This window comes from Pan troglodytes, chromosome 17, assembly GCF_028858775.2.
Source record: "Pan troglodytes isolate AG18354 chromosome 17, NHGRI_mPanTro3-v2.0_pri, whole genome shotgun sequence".
Classification (NCBI taxonomy): domain Eukaryota; kingdom Metazoa; phylum Chordata; class Mammalia; order Primates; family Hominidae; genus Pan; species Pan troglodytes.
In genome coordinates, this window is record NC_072415.2 from 24365918 (window position 1) to 24389130 (window position 23213).

Genomic DNA, 23213 nt, shown 5'->3' on the forward strand with positions numbered 1-23213 from the left:
GACAGTTTATATTGCTAAATGCCTACATCAAGAAGTTAAAGATCTCAAATTAACAACCTAACATCACATCTAGAGAAGCTAAAAAATACAAGACCAAACCAACCCCAAAGTTAGCAGAAGAAAAGAAATAACCAAAATCAGAGCTGAACTGAATGCAAATGAGACATAAAAATTCATACAAAAGATCAATGAAACCAAAGATTTTTTTTAGAATAAATAAGATTGATAGACTGCTAGCTTGATTAATAGAGGAAAAAGAGAAGATCCAAATGGACTGAATCAGAAACGACAAAGGTGACATTATCACTGACCCCACAGAAGTACAAAAAATGCTCAGAGACTATTATGAACACTTCTATGCACCTCTATGCACAAAATAGAAAACCTACAAGAAATTGATAAATTCCTGGAAACATAAAACCTCTCAAGATTGAACCAGGAATAAGTTGAAATCCTGAACAGACCAATACTGAGCTCTGAAATGGAATCAGTAATAAAAAGCCTTCCAACCAGAAAGGGCCCTGGACCAGAGGGATTTACAGCCAAATTCTACCAGATATATAAAAAGGAGCTAGTACCAATCCTACTAAAATTATTCCAAAAAAGCAAGGAGGAAGGACTTTTCCCTAACTCATTCTATGAGGCCAGCATCATTCTGATACCAAAACCTGGCAGAGACATAATGAATAAAGAAAACTTCAGGCCAATATCTCTGATGAACAAAGATGCCAAAATCCTCTCCTGAATGCAGCAGCACGTTAAAAAGCGAATCCACCATGATCAAGTAGGTTTTATTCCTGAGATGCAATGTTGATTCAACATATGCAAATCAATAACTTAATAAATGGAAAAGGCTTTTGATTAAAATTCAACATCTCTTCATGTTAAAAGCCCTAGTTCAATACCCTAGTTTATTAAAAAACAAGCTAGGCATTGAAGGAATACACCTCAAAATAATAAAAGCCATCTATGACAAACCAATAGCCAACATCATACCGAATGGGCAAAAGCTGGAAGTGTTCCCCCTGAGAACTGGAACAAGACAAAGTTGCCCACTCTCACCACTCCTATTCAACACAGTACTAGAAGTCCTAGCCAGAGCAATCAGGCAAGAGAAAGAAATAAAAGGCATCTAAATAGGAAGAGAGTAGGTCAAATTATCTCCCCTCACAGAGGATATGATTATATACCAAAGATGACTAGGGATAGCAGTTTCAAGAAATGGGCATAAGTGTCTGTGTGTGTTGGGGGGACTATTGCTAATTAACCTAGACTAGTGGGTCTGAATCTTGCCTACAAATAAGAATCAGTTGGGAAGCTTTACAAAATATGTGGGCCCCACCCGGAAAGATCCTGATTCCATCATTCTGGAGTGGGCACCTGTCAGGGGTATTTGTAAAAGCTTCCAGGCAATTTTCACTCACAGCCAGGTCTAAGACTCACTGATCCAGATTGATGGTGTGGGAAGGTCTCCAGGCCTCGCTTTGAGGAAGAAATACTACAAATACAGGGTAATGACAACAGCTCTGCCATTATTAAGGAGTCATGAGCTGTTTTAGTGTTTTTATGGTTTATTCGCTCCTCACAACAATCATACTAGGTAGATACTGTCTTTATTTTACATATGAGAAAAGTGAGAACCAGGAATTGCAATAACTTGTTCAAAGTCACACTGCTAAAAGCAGTCAAGGCAGGTTTGAATAAAGCTTCACCTTCATCTGAAGGCTGTTCCTTCTCCATTACATTTCCTTGTATGCCCACTATTGCTGGTATTGAGTAAAAGATGTAAAATTTTAATTTGGGGATCACTGCTGACCCTATGAAATGTGTGGAGTTGCCTGCACATTGTAACAAATGAAAGAAATAAAATTCTCATTCCAATTGCAATTTTCATCTTCAAAAGCCAAACTGGCTGATCCTTATAAAGGTCTGTGAAGGCTTTGGAATGGGTATGCTTGGCTAAGCTGAACTGAAGTCCCAGTTATTCAGTCAGGCACTTTGCCTTTGAAAGGTGTTCTCCTGAATGGGGCAATTAAGTTTTGCCTGTAAAATAGTGACCAGTGCAGACTGGTATTTCCCACTCCACAGGTCTGGTGTCCACATCATGGTGGTTTTGACTTTGTGTGTCCTTGTTCACTATCCAGTTCTTTGCAATAACTGGAAAGTTGTCACTTGGCCCCAATAAACTAAGATAATAGTTATCTCCATCCAGAATCCCTCCTATTCCTGCTTCCCTTCTTGCATTCCCATCCGCAAGGCTTGGCCTTCTCCCAGGTCATAGGCCTGTATGTGTAGGTGACAATTAGACTAGTGTCTCCCAAATTAACTTAGCTGATGACAGGCTGGTGCTCATGGAGCTTAATGAGTGCATTTGATGCCGACTTTGATCCTTTTATTTTACTCAACCCAGTGTCCATAGGCTGGACTTCTTACTCAGGTCATGTCAGAAATCTGTGGGTTTTGTCCCAAGTGCAACTGGGCAAGACAGGCCATTGTAAACACATCACTCCTTGGAAAATTAATTCAAGGTATGCGACCAAGGGTGGCCCAGTGGCATCAGCTCAAGCCCTCCTTACACACGAGAAGGAAGTCCAATCTGCAATCTGGAAGTCCAAACTTAGGAGTCCTTCGCATATTTGCATTCTCACAGGAAGTAAAACTTTTTGGTGCTTATTTGTATACTTGGTTTTCTGTTCTGAAGCAATGTCATCTTGATGTCTCAACCTGAGGAGGAATGAAATCAAAGATGGTAGTGTTGGTCAGGCACGGCGGCTCATGCTTGTAATCACAGCACTTTGGGAGGCCGAGGTGGGTGGATCACCTGAGGACGGAAGTTCAAGACCAGCCTGTCCAACATGGCAAAAGCCTGTCTCTACTAAAAAATACAAAAATTAGCCAGGCGTGGTGGTGGGCTCCTATAATCCCAGCTGCTTGGGAGGCTGAGGCAGGGGGAATTGCTTGAACCCAGGAGGCAGAGGTTGCAGTGAGCCAAGATCGCAATATGGCACTCCAGCCTGAGTGACAGAGTGAGACTCCATCACACACACTAAAAAAGATTACAGTGTTGATGTAAATTTGAATAACCCAGTTTACTCAAGTTCAACATCTTTGCATTTTCAAATTCAATTCCATTTAAATAAGAATGTTTTATTTCTTATCTAAGATAAGAATTTATGAATATTGCTCTTATCACTAGCCACCTTACTGGATGGTTTGGGGCGAAGCAAAAACATAGCAAAAGGGTATTATCATTCTAAAAACACCTTCTTCTTTAAAGTTCATAGTAATTTTTATAATATGTATTCACATCACAGCCCATTTGAGATTTGTCAATATTCTTTTCTCTATATAGATTCGGGGTGGGGGGAGACAATAAAGAAAACCTAAGCTGAACAAGTTAAGTCAAATGTTATACTTTCATGAGGTAAGTAACGCATTCATTCATTCATTCATTGCGTCATGTATTTAGTGAGTATTTGTTGAGTGCTAGGCTTCAATTACGAAATAATTTGGTTGGGGGGGGTGTGTGTGTGTACATGAGAAGGCTATACTCTAAAAATGCTTTTAATTGTTAACGTATCTGTTATTTTATAGTTTTTATGCATGCATTATCCTTTATTGTTTTACCATTAGGAACAATTAATTTAACATTCTCACACATATAAAATCAAGAAAATCTCGTTCCCTTAGGAAAAAAGCTTCACCCTACCACTCATCTTGAAATAGCAATTTAGTGTGTTAAAATGCCCAAGATTCATATTAGGGAGGCAAAAACAAACACTAAAGCTGCACAAAACAAACACTATTATCAGGCAGATGAATATTTAATCAATTCTTATTTGTTTTCTTGGTCTTTTAGGTGTGGCTAGTGCCTATGTATATGGCCGGCTTTGGACAAATGGAGTCAGTGGAGGCAGTGTTAGCTGAAAAGTCCTATTTAAACAATCAAATTGGACAGCTCCTGAGCTTCAGGCTGTCAGCACAGTCAGGCTGTAAAAGAAACTATTCTTGAGTTTCCCAAGTGTCTGTAAAGCATCCTGCCCTGACTTTTCTGGGCAAAGGCTTCCTCCATGGTAAGAAAGACTATTCTAAGGAAGAGGAGGGAACTTAAATTAAGCAGCAAGATGGGTACAGTGCTTTTTTCAAATCTCGAGTTGTGAAATCAGTGTAGTATGGCATGACCAGCATAGAATGCAATAGAATGGAAGGACTGAAAAAGGATTGAAAGCATCAGAACGCATAGCATGGCATGGCCAAAGGTAATGTTTCAGGAAAATTTTTTCCTTAATATATAATCTCCTGTATCATCTGTTTCTCTCTCTCTACTGAATCTTCCCATTGTTATACACAGAAACATGCAATCTTTTTTTTTTTTTTTTTTTTTTTTGAGATGGAGTCTTGCTCTGTCGCCCAGGCTGGAGTGCAGTGACGTGATCTCGGCTCACTGCAACCTCTGTCTCCCGCATTCAAGTGATTCTCCTGCCTCAGCCTCCCAAGTAGCTGGGACTGCAGGTGTGTGCCACCACACCCAGCTAGTTTTTGTATTTTTAGTAAAGACAGGGTTTCTCCATGTTGGCCAGGCTGGTCTCAAACTCCTGACAGGTGATCCATCTGCCTTGGCCTCCCAAAGTGCTAGGATTACAGGCATGAGCCACCACACCTGGCCAACAATCATTTCACTTTAAAACAAAATAAAACCTTTCCTGATCCCACTAATCCCCCTAGTTACTGCTTCAATTCTTTCCTTCGTTTTGAAGCAAATTCCCTGAAAGTGGTACGACATTTTCTCATTTCTCTCCTTCCATTCTGTCTTAACTGTCTTTCCCTTAGGGTTTCAAGCCCATTATTCCAGCAAAATTGCTATCGTCAAAGTCAGCAATGATGTCTACATTTCTAAATTCAAAATTCAATGGTGAATTCTCAGCCCTCATCTTGCTCGGCTGATCAGCAGTACTGAAGATGGTGGTTCACTCTCTCCTCTTTGAAGTACCTCCTCTCATCCCTTCCATTGTTCCCATGATGGTCCAAGCTGCCTTCTGTCTCCACCGTATTATAGAACTAGGCTCCTAACTGGTCTCCCTACTTGCATCCTCACCCACTACCCACATTCCCTTCTATACTATATTCTCAACATAATGGTTAAAACATCTCATTCCTTTGATTAAAACCCTCTACTAAGGCCAGGTGTGGTGGCTCACGCCTGTAATCCCAGTACTTTGGGAGGCCAAGGCATGCGGATCATGAGGTCAGGAGTTCAAGACCAGCCTGGCCAACATGGTGAAACCCCGTCTCTACTAAAAATACAAAAAAATTAGCCAGCATGGTGGCGCAGGCCTGTAATCCCAGCTACTCGGGAGGCTGAGGCAGGAGAATCACTTGACCCTGGGAGGCGGAGGTTGCAGTGAGCCAAGATTGCACCACTGCACTCCAGCCTGGGTGACAGAGCGAGACTCCATCTCAAAATAAATAAATAAAACCCTCTACTAACTCCCATGTCATTCAGAGTTAAAGCCAGTATCTTTGCAGTAGCCTACAAGGCCCTATACAACCTGCTCCTGACTCTGACCTTATTGTCCACTGCTGTCATTCTATGCTACCATCTCTGGCCACGCTGACTTTCTCCCTGTTCCTCAAACCCACGAGGCATGCTCCCCTTGCAGAAGTTCTGCATTTTCTACTCCCATGCCTGGAAGCCTCTCCCCTAAACAGGTGCCTGGCTCACTCCTTAATTTCTACCAGGTCTTGACTCAAATCCACCATCTCTGTGAGGCCCTCCCTGGAAACGCAATATAAACTTTAACACGTGCACTCACTTTACACTCCTCTTCCCTTAGCACTGTCAGGCAAAATTTCAACAAATTTAGTTTAAAAATCACTAGGTAGCCATAGAAATGTATTTTTCAATGTAAGTTGTGGTCAAAAAGTCTCTGGTATAATAAAACACAGCTTGAGCTAAGAACCCAGATGAACCTGGGCTCACACGTGGCACTGAGGACAGTCCTTTGATGGGTTCTCTGAGCTAATGCCCATGTAGCTCCCTTCCTAGAGCCAGAAAGCTCTCTTCTCCACCCCACACTTAAATGGCATAATCAAATTATTCCTTCAAAAGACAGATCATCCATAAAATACTATGTAGTCATTAAAAATCATGTTCTAGAAGAATATTTAATGTTACAAAGTGATAATCCTAGTACAGTACTAAGTAAAAAGTCAATTTATAGCTCCATTTATAAAAGCATGTATTTTGTCACACAGTTCTTGAGGAGTAATAAATAGTACATAATTAATTTTTCTACGTTAAATTATGATTAGCTTGCCAAGGTGAGAGAAAGTGGAATATCCATCATGTTTTTGTGACTCCCTTTCCACTCCTATGTGGCCAGGACAGGGAACTCAGATGGCCCAAGAAAATGGCATTTACTCAACAATCCTGCTCAGTGCTGAAAAGCCTCTCCTCTGGCCCCTTGTAGTTCATCAGAGCAAGAACTGGTGATGCTGACCATGTGCCCTCAGGGAGAGCATCCCTGGACCTCTGTGGTCAGTGCCAGGCTGCCAGAGATCTCCACACCAGCATCTCCCCACCAGGTGGTCTGTGGGTGAGGCCCAGATCTCCATCCCTCCTGGGACCACATACTTAGCCTCCTCTCTGGGTCCTGCTCCAACGACCTGGCTTAAAACCCTTCTGAGGTGAGATCAAAAGCTCACACGCAGACTTTAGACCCTCTGTCTCCACCATAATCCACTCATTTAAAGCAAGAGTCTATGGAGGAGTTTCAAGGCAGCCCATTTCACACACCTGAAACCCCAAAAATGCTATTAACTGTTCCGATTCAAAGGAGCATGGAAGAAAGGCAGGGCTGTACTGTCTTCCAGTGGGAAGGGCAAGGAAAATAATGTGTTAAGTGTTTTGTTAATGAGAGTCTATATAGCTGGAAAACAGGTTTATTTTGTAAGTAATACCTACAGTAATTGAGAGGGAGAGAGAGAAAATACATACCTCACCTCTTACTTAGCTGGTGATGAGTTCTAATAATTTAATTGTTTCTTCTCCCATTCATATTGTGTATGGAAATAATAGTGGTGGTTTTAGGTAGCATGAGTGACTCAAGGAAGAAAGGGACACGGTTGGGTAGGGAGCCTTCGAGGCTCAGTAGCTCCATGCTTCCTCCATCTATTATTAGAGTAGGTGGGACTAGCAGAGAACTTCTTCAGACATCTTTTCCACAACAAAAGAAGAAACGGTTTTCATAAGGAGAATCTATTGCAGCTAAAATGCAGAACTGAAAAAAATATCCAGGTGTGACATCAGCAAGATGGACTAGAAAGCTCCAGGCCCTCCTTCTGCCACAGAGACATGGAACTAATAGCAATGTATGGACTAGAATACCTTTGTGAGAACTCTAGAGACCCGTTGAGAAGCTACAGCATGCAGGCCAAGGTAAAACCAAGAAGAGATTCCAGCAAATAGAAAAATGCATGTGTGCCATGCATTTCATGTGTGCCCATCAGTGCCTCTCCCTCTACACAGCATAGCACAGGACAACCAAGAGGAAAACCTCCATACTAAGGTTCCTCCCTCAGAATAAAAATAAAAGAGTAGACCATGTTTCTAACATTCTGGATTGTCTGGGGGCTGCCTGAGAAACTGGCTTCTGTCTGTCCTGACTTGGAGCACTAAAGGAACCAATGATAGAGTTGGAAGATGCTTGAAAAGAGGCAAGCTGTACATTAGAGTTGCAGTTCCACAGGTGGACAGCAGGGGAAGCAAGAGATCAAAAAAGGTTTGAGAGGTCCTAGAACCTCTAGCTGGGCTGATGGGTGAAAGCCTTCCCTGCATGAAGCCAGTATGTAAAGACTGGGAGATATGGTTGATTTTTCAAATGCCCAAATTTCAACAGATTATAAGGCATAAAAATGAAAAAAGAAAACACAACCTAATCAACAAAACAAAATGAATCTCTCAAAACTGATCCAAAAGAACTGCAAATCTATGAACTCCCTGACAAAGAATTTAAAATAACAGTCATAAAGATGACCAATGAGCTTTAGAAAAAGAGAACATATATACACAATTAAAAAGAAATCAGGAAAACTATGCATGAGCAAAAGGAGAAAATCAACAAAGAGATGTAAACTATAAAAAAAAAACCAATCGAGTTTTTATTCTTCCTTTAAAAGACAGTTATTTGAAAAAAAAAAAACCCCAAAAATATCTGACTAAAAAATTCACTAAAGGGGTTCAACAGTAGACTTGATCAGATAGAAGAAAAAAATTAGTGAATTTGAAGGCAGGTCATTTGAAATCATCCAGTCAAAGGAACAAAAAGAAAAAAGAATGAAGAAAAGTGACATAAGGGACACAATCAAGTGGGCCCAACATATACATTATAGAAATCCAAGGAGAGAGAGAGAGAGAGAGAAAGGAGCATAGAACTTATTAAAGAAATAATGGCTCCAAACTTTCCAAATTTGAAGAAAGAAATAAATTCAAAAAGCTCTAACTAGCTTTGGGATAAACCTAAAGAAAACTGCACTGAGATACATTGTAGCCAAACTGTCTAAAATCAAAGACAAAGAGAGACTCCTGAAAGCAGCAAGAGGAAGGCAACTTATCACATACAAAAGGAGCTTTCATAAGATTATCAGCAGATTTCCCAGCAGAAACTCTGCAGGCCAAAGGAAGTAGGATGACATATTCAAAGTGCTGGGGCCAGAGGGAACTTGTCAAACAACAATACTGCATCTGGCAAAATTGTCCTTTGAAAATGAAAGGCTTTCCCAGATAAATAAAACCTAAAGGAGTTTATTACCACTAGACCTTCTCTACAAGAAACACTAACTAGAGTCTTTCAAGTAGAAACAAAAGGATTTAGACAGCAACACAGAGTCATAAGAAAATATAAGGTTCTCAAGCAAGAGTAAAGACATGGATAAATATAATAACTTATATTATTGTTAATTTGGTACACAGAATTTAAATGATGAAAATATTTTAAAAACTACATCTATTGCATAAATATCTTTATACAACACAAATATCTGTGGCATCAATAATAATGGTGATTTTATAGTAGGTGATTTAGCACTTTATTAAGTGTTGTATAAAGATATTTATACACATACTGTAAAGCATATTGTATGCTTTGTAAAGCATGTATGTGATTGGAGTTAGGTTATTATCTGTTTAACATAGTACGCTGTTTTCTTTGTCTTTGTAGTCAGAAAAAAATAAAATAAAATAGTGTGCTGTTAAGTTTAAAAGCATTTTATAACATTTAATAAAATGCTATAACTTTTTTGTTTTATGTAATTGCAATGGTAGCTACAAAAAATCTGTAAAATATACAGAAAATGAAATTAAAAGTAAGTCAAAGCATGCCATTACAAAAAAATTTAATGAAACACAAAGGAGGCAGTAAGAGAGGAAAGGAGGAAGAGAAAAGCTACAAGACATACAGAAAAGAATGAACAAAATGGCAATAGTAAGTCCTTCCCTATCAGTAATTACTTTAAAGTAAATGGACTAAACTCCCCAATCAAAAGACAGTCATCGAATGGATAAAAAGTCACAGGATCCAACCATATGCTGTCTATAAGAGCCACTTACATCTAAAGACGACACAGGGTTGGAAGTGAAAGAACGGAAAAAGATATTCCATGCCAGTGGCAACAAAAAGAGAGCAGGAGTGGCCATACTAACATCAGACAAAATAGACTTTAAGTCAAAAACAATTACAAAAGACAGTGAAAGACACTATATAATGATAAAAGGGTCAATTCACTAAGAAGATATAACAATTATTAATATTTGTGCAGCAAATCGAAGCCACAAACATATGAAAGGAATTTTGACAGAATCAAAGAGAGAAATAGACAGCAACATAATAGCAGGAGATTTCAGGACCTCCTCTTTCAGTAATGAATAGAACAACCAGACAGAAGATCAATGAGGAAACAAAGGAATTAAATAACACTATAGACCAATTGACCTGACAAGACGTATACAGAATATTTCACTCAATAACAGCAGAATATACATTCTTCTCAAGTATACAGAAAACATTCTCCAAAATAGCCCACATATCTTAACAAATTCAAGAAAGTTGACATTATATAAAATGTCTTTTCTGCAACTACTTTTAACTTCATATGGAAGCAAAAAAGAGTCCGCATAGCCAAGACAATCCTCAGCAAAAAGAACAAAGCTGGAGGCATCACGCTACCTGACTTCAAACTATACTACAAGCCTACAGTAACCAAAACAGCATGCTACTGGTACTAAAACAGATATATAGACCAGTAGAACAGAACAAAGGCCTCAGCAATAACACCACACATCTACAACCATCTGATATTTGACAAACCTTACACAAACAAGCAATGGGGAAAGGATCCCCTATTTAATAAATGATGTTGGGAAAACTGGCTAGCCGTATGCAGAAAACTGAAACTGGGTCCCTTCCTTACACCTTATACAAAAATGAACTCAAGGTGGATGAAAGACTTAAATGTAAGACCTAAAGCCATAACAACCCTAGAAGAAAACCTAGGCAATACCATTCAGGACATAGGCATGGGCAAGGACTTCATGTCCCAAACACCAAAAGCAATGGCAACAAAAGCCAAAATTGACAAATGGGATCTAATTAAACTAAAGATCTTCTGCACAGCAAAATAAACTATCATCAGAGTGAACAGGCAACCTATAGAACGGGAGAAAATCTTTGCAATATATCCATCTGACAAAGGGCTAATATCCAGAATCTACAAAGAACTTAAACAAATTTACAAGAAAAAAACAAATAATCCCATCAAAAAGTGGGCAAAGAATATAAGCAGACACTTCTCAAAAGAAGACATTTATGCAGCCAACAAACATATGAAAAAATGCTCATCATCACTGGATATTAGAGAAATGCAAATCAAAACCACAATGAGATACCATCTTAACGCCAGTTAGAATGGTGATCATTAAAAAGTCAGCAAACAACAGATGCTGGAGAGGATGTGGAGAAATAGGAATGCTTTTACACTGTTGGTGGGAGTGTAAATTAGTTCAACCATTGTGGAAGACAGTGTGGCAATTCCTCAAGGATCTAGAACTAGAAATACCATTTGACCCAGCAATCCCATTCCTGAGTATATACCCAAAGCATTATAAATCATTCTACTATAAAGACATATGCACCTGTATGTTTATTGTGGCACTATTCACAATAGCAAAGACCTGGAACCAACCCAAATGTCCATCAGTGACAGACTGGATAAAGAAAATGTGTCACATATACACCATCAAATACCATGCAGCCATAAAAAAGGATGAATTCATGTCCTTCGTAGGGACGTAGATGAAGCTGGAAACCATCATTCTCAGTAAACTAACACAAGAACAGAAAATCAAACACCGCATGTTCTTACTGATAAGTGTGAGTTGAACAATGAGAACACATGGACACAGGGAGGGGATCATCACATACAGTGGCCTGTCAGGGGGTGGGGGGCTAGAGAAGGGATAGCAATAGGAGAAATATCTAATGTAGGTAACAGGTTGATGGGTGCATCAAACCACCATGGCATTTGTATACCTATGTAACAAAACTGCACGTTCTGCACAGGTACCCCAGAACTTAAAGTATAATAAAAAACAAAAGAAAAAAATAAATCCAGGAAAAATAAGAAAAAAAATTATTTTCTGATCTTAATGGAATAAAACTAGAAATCAAAAGCACAAAGAAAATTAGAAAAATCCTCAAATACGTGGAATTTTAAACATGCTCTTAAACAACCAATGGTTCAAAAAAGAAGTAACAAGATGGATTAGCAAATACCTTGAGACAAATGAAAACAAAAACACAACACAATACAACTTAGGAAATACAGCAAAAGCAGTGCTAAGAGGGGCATTTATAGCTGTAAACACCTATATCAAAAAATTAAAAAGGTCTTAAATCAAACCTAACTTTACACTTCAAGAATCTAGAAAAGAAGAACTTACTAAAACCAAAGCTAACAGAAAGAAGGAAATAATAAAGATTAAAGCAGAGGTAAATAAAATTGACAATAGGAAAACAATTTAAAAATCAATCAAACTAAAGTTGTTTTTTTGAAAAGATCAACAAAATTGACAAATCTTTAGCTAAATTGCGAGGGGAAAAAGAGAAAATTAAAATCAGAAATAAAATATGGGATATTACAGGTAATGCTAACAACATAAAAAGGAATTACAAGAGAGTATTATGATCAATTGTGCATCAACAAATTGTCTAACCTAGAAGAAATGAGTAAATTTCTCGAAACACAGAACCTACCAAGAGTGAATCAGGAAGAAACATAATCTGAACAAACTAGTAACTAGAAAGGAGACTGAATCAGTCATCAAAACCCTCCCAACAAACAAAAGCCCAGGACCAGAATACTTTGCAGAACACTCCACTAAACATTTAAAATTAGGCTGAGCATAGTGGTTCACACCTATAATCTCAGCACTTTGGGAGGCTAAGGCGGGGGAATTACTTGAGCCCAGGAGTTTGAGACCAGCCTGGGCAACATAGAGTGACTCTATCTCTACAAAAAATTAAAAATTAGCTGGGTGTGGTAGCACATGCCTGTGCTCCCAGCTCTGTGGGAGGCTGAGGTAGGAGGATCACTTAAACATGGGAGGTTGAGGCTGCAGTAAGCCATGATTGCACCACTGCATTTCAGCCTGGGTGGCAGAGTAAGACCTTGTCTCAAAAAGTAAAAACTAAAAATAAAAGAAGAATTAACACCAATCTTCCACAAACTCTTCTAAAATATTGAAAAGCAGGGACCACTTTCAAGCTCATTCTATGAGGCCAGTGTTATCCTTATATCAACATCAGACAAAGACATTACAAGGGAAGAAAACTACAGGCCAATATATCTGACGAATATTGATGCAAAAATATTCCAAAAAAACTAGTAAATTCAATTCCAGAGCACACTCATGAAACACACACACAAACACACACACACACTCACACACACGACAAACTAGGACTAGAAGAAAACAACCTCAACATGATAAAGCCCAAAGCGAACATCATACTTAAGGTATAAAACTGAAAGCATTTCCTCTAAGATTAGTAACAAAGATGCCCACTCTCACCACTCTTCTTCTCCTCCTCCTCCTTCTCCTCCTCCTCCTCCTCTTCCTTCTTCTTCTCCTTCTCTTCCTCATCCTCCTCCCTCCTCCTCTTCCTCCTCCTCCTCTTCCTCCTCTTTCTTCTTTTTAAGACAGCATCTCACTCTGTTGTCCAGGCTGGGTTGCAATGGTTCAATCACAGTTCACTGTAATTGAGGTCCTGGGATCAAGTGATCCTTCTGCCTCAGCCTCTCAAATAGCTAGCTGCAGGCACACATCATTGGGCCCAGCTATTTTTTTTTAAGGTAGAGATAGGGTCATGCCATATTGCCCAGGCTGGTCTCAAACTCCTGACTTCAAGTGATCCTCCCACCTCAGCCTCCCAAAGCTCTGGGATTACAGGAGTGAGCCACCATGTCCAGCCTCCCTTTCCACCACTTCTGTTCAACATAGTATCGGAAGTCCTAGATAGGGCATTAGGCAAGAAAAAGACATTAAAGTCATCCAAATGGAAATGAAAGAAGTAAAATAATCTCTGATGCCATGTTCACAGATGACATGATCTTATATGTAGAAAACTCAAAAGATTTCACAAAAAACCTGTTAAAACTAATAAACAAATTCAGCAAAGTTGCAGAATACAAAAGCAATACACAAAAATCAGATACATTTTTATACACTAACAATGAACAATCTGAAAAGGAAATTAAGAAAACAATTCAATTCACTATAGCATCAAAAGGAATAAAATACTTAGGAATAAGCCTCACCAAGGAGATGAAAAACTCATACAGTAAAAACTATAAAACATTGCTGAAAGAAGTTAAAGATAACAAAAATAAATGGACAGCATCTCATTCTCATGGACTGGAAGATTAACATTAGTTGTTAATATATTCATGCTACTCAAAATTATCTGTAAATTCAACACAATCCCTATCAAAATCTCCATGACACTTTTTGCAGAAATAGAAATTTTTATTCTAAAATTTTATGAAATCCCAAGGACCCCCAAATAGCCAAAAACATTTCTGAAAAATAAGGAAGTTGGAAGAATCACATTTCCTGTTTCAAAACATATTACAAAGCTATAGTAACAGAAACAGTATGGTACCAGCATGAAGACAGATACATAGACCAATAGAACAGAATAGAGAGCCCAGAAAATAAAACTCATGGATATGGTCAAATGATCCTTGATGAGAGTGTCAAGACAACTCAATGGAAAAAAAGCAGTCTCTTCAACAAATGATATTGGGAAAACTAGACATATGCATGCAAAAGAATGAAGTTTGACCCTTATTTTATACCATATACAAAAATTAACAAAGTGCATTAAAGACTTATATATAAGACCCCAAACTGTGAAACTCCTAGAATGAAATATAGGGGGAAAGATTTTCTGCATTTTATTTGGCAATATTTTTTGGATATGACACCAAAAACACAGGCAACGAAAGCAAAAATAGACACATGGAACTATATCAAACTTAAATGTTTGTGTATCAAAGGATACAATCAACAGAGTGAAAGGCAACCTACAATTCTTTGCAAATCATAGAAAATATTTGCAAATCATACATTTGATGAGTGGTTAATAGGCACTATATATAAAGAATTCTTACAATTAAAAAAAAAACCCAGAATTAAAAAAACAGGCAAAGGACTTGAATAGTCATTTCTCCAAAGATGACATACAAATAGCCAACAAGCATATGAAAAGATATGTGATATCATTAATCATCAGAGAAATTTGAATCCAAACCACAACGAGATATCACCTCACATCCATTAAGATGACTATTCTAAAACACAGAAAGTCAGTGTTGGTGAGGATATGGAAAAATTGTAACCCTTGTGCATTGTTGGTGGGATTGCAAAATGGAGCAAATGCCATAGAAAATAATATGGAAAATCCTCTAAAACTGAAAATAGAAATATCATATGATCCATAAATCCCACTTTTGAGTATATATCCAAAAAATTGAAGATAGTGCTCAAAGAGATATTAGCATTCCTGTGATCATTGCAGCATTATTCACAACAGCCTAGAGGTGAAAACACCTAAATGTTCATTGACAGATAAATGGATAGTCAAACTGTGGTCTCTACATTTGATGGAATATTATTCAGACATCAAAAGGAAGGAAGTTCTGACACATGTTACAGCACGGACATGCTACAGCATGAATGAACCTCGTAGACATTATGCCAAGCAAAATAAGCCAGTCACAAAAAGACAAATGTGGTATGATTATACTTATATGAAGTAAATGCCTGGAAGTGTCAAATTCATGGGAAGTAGAATGGTGGTTCCAGGTACTGAGGGATGGGGAAATGGTGAGCTGCTCTTTAGTGGGTACAGAGTTTCAGTTTTGCATGAAGAAAGGTTCTGAAGGTCTGTTTTACAACAATGTAAATACACTTAACACTACTAAACTACCCACTTAAAAAGAGTTAAGATGGTAAATTTAATGTTATGTATATTTTACCACAATACAAAAATACAAAGATCACTATATATCTTTAAGAAATTAGTTGGTTGCAGTGGCACACACCTGTAATCTCAGCTACTGAGGTGGGAGGATCCCTTGAGCCCAGAAGTTCAAGACCAGCCTGAGCAACAGAGTTAAGACCCCGTCTAAAAAATAATGAATATCTTTTAAAAGCACATAGGGAATAGGGGCAGATGTTTTCTGAAACAACTATGTGCCCAACATTTCTTTATCAGCTACTAGTTGACTTTCAACTGCCTTTCTTAGTTTCTCCATCTTTTGGGGTCACCAAGGAATCGATTATCAACTTCCACAATCCAGTTCACCGCCTTTAGCTACTTCATATTTTTGTGTCAATTTCTGGGAGAATATGATAAGGCACAATGCTAATTTCTGGATCTCTTTTGTGCACAAAGAAAAGAAAAGCAGATGTCACCTTGGAGGAATTGCAAGTAGCACCAGGGTCCACTTCACTTCAAGTGACTCTTTCCTCAGGGCCTCAGGGGACCTGGAGCTGCCAGAGTCTGGAGAAGCATAATGAGCATTTCAGGAACAACCTTCTAGGTCTCAAAAGTGGGTGGCTGCCTGCAACCAGTTGTCATTTTTCTCTGCAGTAACCATCTCTATAAAGCTGACTGCTGCTAACGGCTGCTTTAGGGAAGCCAACGCAAACACCAAGCCCCTTGCCAAACACGTAAAATGGATCCCTTTAGTTCTGCTGATCAGCCTGTAGACTTTTTCCTGGAGTGAGGAGGCTGGTGTACCTGGTGAAAACTGCTGTTTAATTCACTTTTTCTCCCCTGGGGAAGCATAGCTTAGCCAAAAAGGCTAAATTCTGAGATTAAATTAGTTTGCATAAAAGGCAGTGAATTTCTGGGTAATTTGTTCAGGCACCCGTGTGTGCCACTTGGATTACTTTCCCCAATTATGCAGGGTAGTCTACAGGTCTTTAGGGGATTGGGTTTTAATACCCTCACTTTCCTAATGCTAGCATCCTAGGGTTTATGTGCCCCTTCAAAGGAAACGCTGCTTTAGCAGATTTGGGGATGAACTCATGCTGGTTGGAAAGTTTCAAGTGTTGAGTAAACTCTTCCATATTATGAAGGCATGTATAACACTCCCTGTTTAGGATCGGACCACCACAGGTTTGCGTGGCTGTCTGCTACTTTCAGACAATGCTTACAAAATATTTCCTTTTTCTAATTCTTTATCCCTATATTAATCATATACCCCTCTTGACATTCATCTGAACTAAAAACAGACAAAAACAAAACATATAGTTGATCTCCCAGTTCCTGCCACTGCCCATCAGCTGCCTATAATTTCTCAGCTTCACAACTTGTTGTATTTCAGTTAGGATATATTAAAATCCAGAAACTAAGGTACAAGTTGCATTCTTATTCTACAGAGAAGAAGGGCACCCACTCCACCCCTGAGAGGTGGAGGTCCCTTAGACTTTCCTGACCCATGCAGTCTCCCCTTCCCTGAAGACAGGGCCAGAACTGACTCCCCACCCCTCCACTGGCTGTACACATATATACACACATAGATACATATATATGTGTAATATACATACACTATATATACACATATATACATGTGTGTTTACATATGTGTGTGTATATATATATGTATTTACTTATTTATTTCCAAATATCCCTAGTACACTCTTGTGATTAGAAGCCTCCTGCTTAGGGGGTGGAGTTCGGGGTGGGAGTTTGGTCTGGGTTTTAATCTGGAGCAAAATAAAGACTGGGTTTTAAATTTTAGGATAGAGCAAAGAGGAGGGTTTCAGGAGTGAGAGGCTGAGAAGTGTATCTCGGAGTTAGGTAAGTGTGGCGTGATAGGAGGGGAAGGGTGGAAGTTGCAAGACCTAAAAGGAATATGAAATCTGGGCCCATAGTGTGCTTAGGCTGGTCCTCAAGCTAGGATGATGAGCTACAAGGTTCTTTTTCCCACCACTTTGCCCTTTTCCCACTCATCCCCCAGTTTCCCTCCACTTTACTCCCAGCAAAGCAAGAGGTGTTTACATGGAGAGAGTTGATCAAAACAAAACACATCACTCTGTAGACTGCTGGGGACGTACACTGCTGGAGGCTGTAGGTCAGAGGATGCAAACCCAGTTGCCTGTAGTCCAGGCGAGAAGCCTCGGTAAGGGAGGTACTGGGCTCCCACCCACTGTGGGAGGTGGAGAAGCATGGCCAGCTGGAGCTGGTGTGCCCTGCCTGATGTCATTCAATGAAGACAATTCTGCGTTGTCAAAATATGTCTCCCAACTGCCCATCTTAAGACCCTGTTGGTCTTCATAACTCATTCTAAACAACCAGCAAGCAGCAGCAGCCCTGAGAATGGTTCTCCTTCCCATGAATGGAAATTCCTGTGCAATCTCACAGGTTGAATGCTGTAATCAATGTACAGGCACCTGGAACACTGCTCAGCACACCGTGGGTTCTCAGTGGAGGTTCAGATGAGACCTGAATGTCACCACCAAAGAGCTCTTCTGCGTGCTCCAGGTATAATCCCCATACACATCTAAGCATAACTTACCCTGAACTTCGGTGTGAGAAACACGAATCTGTACTGATCCAAGGATACTTAGATCCCATTGTGGCACCGGGTTTTCCAAGACCCCAAAGAAGGGAGGCGCTGGCACCATGTCTGTACATCAGTGTGTGATGTCCACAATTATTACAGGATGAGAGGGCACTGCTCATCCCCAGGACCCAGAGAGCTTTGAAATACTCATCCTGGTAGCTGTTGGACCAGTCTGAAGTGAGTCCTAGTATTATCCCTGAGTTATCCATAGAAGGAAAGGGAAGAACCAAAGAAACAAAGTCTTCTCAGCTTATGTAAAATTTAACTCATTCATTCATGTATTCATCAACTTTGTTTGAACACCTAAGTCCCAGGCATGGTCTAGGTGTGGGGTTCTGTATAAACACAAAACAAATAAAGGTGAGTGAGGGGAAGAGAAGAGCCCACAGGAAGCAGTCTCTTCAACTGGCCAATGACTTGCATTTTGTGCACAGTAGTCATATGGAGCCCTGCAGTGGGGGCCTTGCCTGCTCCCCCAACCCCTTACCTCCACACCACAAGGCTGCTTACCATGAACACCTGTGACTCTGCCTGAGGGATTATTTTTTTTTCTGATGGCAGGAATACACTTAGCTCTTATCTCCCTTACAAAGCAAGCCAAAGTGCTGCTTTGTAGAAGTGCTGCTTTCTAGAAGCAGCCCTCAAAAGCCGATAAACGGCTGGTGGATACACACCCCAAATGTCTCACCCGTCAATGGGATAACTCTGAGGCGTGCTCTATGCTGCCTGCCAGTGACTGGGGGACTTTACAGGCTTTATTTTCCCTTTCCTGTCTCGCTTTCCCACTCCCCTACCAGTGTTTCCTGGGTTCATCTCCCAAATAAACTATTTGCAGATCCTTGTCTCAGGATCTGCCTCTGAGGGAACCCAAACCAAAGGACCATATTACTTAGATTTTTCTGGCTAGTGTTAGTTTTAAAAATTCCATCCCACACCACTATATGGCACATTTCAGGTTTAGAAAACCTGTTTGCCATGTGTATAGGCCATAGAAAATATCTATGAAAGAATAATCCTTGTTTGGAATCAATAAAAGCCACCTTATCCCTGCACTGTGGCATGTGCCTCTATGGATAATAGAAATTAAAATATGATAGAAAAGGTTGTTTTAAGATTTTTTTTTAGTAAGTAATTTTCTTTATATTTCAATTTCTAAAAATGGAGTCTGGCTTTTTTTGCTCCATGCCTAGGATTGTAGGAAATTTTCTAGTATAAAGGTCAAGGCACACCTCTAGCCATGGTAAAGCGTGCTGGGTTAATAAGCCCCACTGGGCTGGCTCGGCTCAGCCCTCACTCCTGTCTGCCTGTCCCTTGCTCTCCTGATGGCCACTGTCACCAAGTACCATGTTACAGAGTCTCCTTGAAGGCAAAAGAAAGAAAAAAAATCATCTTCGTTCCAGACAGCCTGGAAAAAAATACACATAGGGAAACCAATATGGAAAAAAAGATAAACAGCAAGCTTCAGAATTTGTTTAGTGTCATGTTACTTGTCTCCCAAAAGTCTTGATTTTAGCCAGACTTCCCTCAGGCCAGTTTGAAATAAGGACATTTTGAACTGTTGAATCATAGCCAAGCTGCATAAAAAGCCTGCTGATATGCTATTTCTGTGTTTTATGCAAAGGCTAGTGGGGGAAAAACATTTTTCAAACAGGTCTAACCACAAAGAAGTCACAAAACTTTATGAAAATCTGCTAAAGAGATTTGGCTAAGTGCCTTGTCCTATAAGAATTTTGTACATCAGAGAAGACACAATGGCAGAGATAAACACATACACATACACCCCACACCCCACCCGGTTTAACATTTTCTCTGAGGCATATATCAACAAGCAGGACATTGCCTACTTATCTTACAAAAGATAGATTCATCTACAACAGCCACCTACTTGGCATCCCTAAATCCGCTGGAGCAGCCAAAACTGGCTTCCGCCTTCACAGGTGATTCTGAGAGCCCGTCTCCAGGGGTTACACTCGGAAGTGACACAGCAGACAGTTTTAAGAACAGTGACATTGCAATCTCAGCCCCTGAGGAAAAGAAAAGAAAGAAGAGATTATGGAGGAAAGACTAATGGCTTTTGTTAAAATACAATGACCATCGAACACAAGATAGAACATGCTTAGAACGTGGAAAAGCAAAGGAGAAATGTCTTTACTAATTATGATGAACCAAAACCACTGAAAAGTTACTGAAACATTAGAAATCGTCAAATACGTAGCACAAGAGTATTATTTCATGTTGTTTCGAAATCATCATGTGCAGACTTCAGATAAACATTGTTGAAAACACTTTAATTTCTGAAACAAGTGAAAAATCAAAATAGAGGAGGCCGGGTGCGGTGGCTCATACTTGTAATCCCAGCACTTTGGGAGGCCGAAGTGGGTGATCACGAGATCAAGAGATCAAGACCATCCTGGCCAACATGGTGAAACCCCGTCTCTACTAAAAACACAAAGTATTAGCCAGGCGTGGTGGCAGGCACCTGTAGTCCCAGCTACTAGGGAGGCTGAGGCAGGAGAATTGTTTGAACCCAGGAGTCTGAGGTTGCAGTGAGCTGAGATCACTCCACTGCACTCCAGCCTAGTGACAGAGTGAGACTCTGTCTCAAAAAAAAAAAAAAAAAGTCAAAATAGAACTATATTTTTTATGTATGTCGAAATCGGATAAAGGCTGGGTGCAGTGGCTCACGCCTGTAATCCCAGCAGTCTGGGAGGCTGAGGTGAGTGGATCACCTGAGATCAGGAGTTCTAGACCAGCCTGGCCAACATGGTGAAACCCTGTCTCTATGAAAAAAAATTAGCCGGGCATGGTGGCCCATGCCTGTAGTCCCAGCTACTTGGAAGGCTGAGGCAGGAGAATCACTTAAAACCGGGAGGTGGAGGTTGCAGTGAACTGAGATTGCACCACTGCACTCCAGCCTGGGCGACAGAACGAGACTCTGTCTCCCCACTGCCAAAAAAAAAAAAAAAAAGGCCAGCTGTGGTGGCTCACGCCTGTAATCCCAGCACTTTGGGAGGCCAAGGCCTGTGGATCATCTGAGGTCAGGAGTTCAAGACTATCCTGGCCAACATGGTGAAACTCTGCCTCTATTAAAAATACAAAAATTAGCCAGGCATGGTGGTGCATGCCTATAGTCCCAGCTACTCAGGGGCAGGGTGCTGAGGCAGGAGAATCGATTGACCCCGAATAGCAGAGGCTGCAGTGAGCCGAGATTACGCCACTGACCTCCAGCCTGGGTGACAGAGCGAGACTCTGTCTCAAAAAAAAAAAAAAAAAAAGAAAAAAATATCAGGTTAAGACTCACATCACTGAGCCTCTTTCCAAAAGGTAAAATTCGATTCAATTAATTGAATTTAGTGAATATTTACCCAAAACATACCAGGATCTGGATATTCTATGTAACCTCTCCATTCCTCAGTTTCCTTATCTATAAAATGTGCATAGTCATAGTACCCACCTCCTAAGGTTGTTTATAAGTGACAAACACTTAGAATAATGCCTGGCAAACAGTGAGAAAAATCTGGGTTAGCAATTGGCAGCAGCAGCACCCACATCATCACCATTATTAGGGAACCGAGCACTGCTGGAGATAGAAAGTGGACACAGGCACAGCCCTGCCTACATAGGGGTTGGCATTTATCAGGAGAAATACGCTAAATACACAGATAACTATAACACAAAGCCACACGTGGAAGGTTCCCTCAGTAGCAACCACAGCACACTCACATGTGGAACCGGGCGCCCGTTCAATAAGACAGAATTATGTCAGGGACATTGCTCACCTGGAATCGCTCATTCTGGGCGTCAGAACTCTGATTCCAACAGTCAAAGGGCCCACCCAGTTCAGGTATCTAACACCAGAAATGTTCTTTTGACTTGGGACTTCATGAAAATGAAAGGGTGGGTTGTTTTTGTTTAGATGTTTTGGTTTTTGAGATAAGGTCTCACACTCTTTCATCTAGTCTGGAGTGCAGTGGCATGATCTTGGCTTATTGCTGCCTCGAACTCTTGAGCTCAAGTGATCTTCCCACTTCAGCCTCCCGAGTAGCTGAGACTGACTGGAAAACAGGTTAGTTGTTCACCGCATTTAGAGTCCGATTAATGACAGTGAGGCCTGGTACAAGAAAAGTGAATTTATTTCCAAAGCTAGCTTGGGGGGCAGGACACAAGGTGCACTGTCTTAAATGTGCCACTTCGCCTTAGGAGCAAAAAGTGGACTCTTTTATAAGGTTAGAGGGGAAGGGAGCTAGGGCAGGGCTCTACTGTACAGTTGAGTTGGAGCCTTCCTGGGAAGAAATAAGTTATAAAAGTGGCCAAGTGGGCATGCTTTTGACATGCCCTCCTGAGGCGACCTTCTGGATGTCATGCTCTGATCTGCAAATTGACTGTCGGCTCTGGAGGAGAGATCCATCTTGGGACACATAAATGAACTTGCCCTGTAGGGAATGTCTGGTGAGAGGGAGGTGAGAGGTTATTTTGCATTTTAAAAAGGGCTAAGTAGGAAGCAGGGGGAAAAGAGAAAGGAGAAAAGAAGAAAAAATAATTAAACTACCTGTTAGAAAAATGGATGTACTTGGTTACAGGACTACAAGCGCATGCCACCACACCTGGCTAATTTTCTAAATTTTTAAAGAGACAGGGTTTTGCTATGTTGCCTAGGCTGGTCTTGAACTTCTAGTCTTGAGCGATCCTCCTGCCTTGGCCTCTCAAAGTGCTGTGATCACAGCCATGAGCCACCGTGCCCTTCAAAGGGTTTATTTGAATGAATAAACCTATGCCCTGTTACAAGAACACATACCCTTATGCATATGAGTAATAAAGGATATACATGCTGGTGACCAGAACCCGTCCTAGGGGCTCTCATCATCAGCTTGCCTCCTCTCCTGTGGTCTCCAGACACTGGAGTGTCTGCTTCTTACTTCAGGGCACTCAGGATTGACCACAGATAGTTTTCAGCTCTTGCTTTTTAACCTGGAAATGGCTTCATAATGAACACTGCAGCTCTGTCTACTATAAGCACATGT

At 40.3% G+C, this 23213-nt stretch overlaps 1 protein-coding gene across 1 annotated transcript in view; it reads right to left on the reverse strand.

Moving 5' to 3' along the window:
- The window catches only part of LOC101059842 (putative uncharacterized protein encoded by LINC01387), an 80219-nt gene extending 61880 nt beyond the window's left edge, over positions 1 to 18339 (reverse strand). Inside the window, exons 1-2 of the mRNA XM_003953253.6 lie at positions 18145 to 18339; positions 16034 to 16121 (exon numbers count right to left, since the gene is read on the reverse strand). Of these exons, the coding sequence (XP_003953302.1) occupies positions 16034 to 16121; positions 18145 to 18253 (197 nt within the window). The 5' untranslated portion in view covers positions 18254 to 18339. The remainder of the gene's footprint in view (positions 1 to 16033; positions 16122 to 18144) is intronic.
- Positions 18340 to 23213: the final 4874 nt, after the last annotated feature.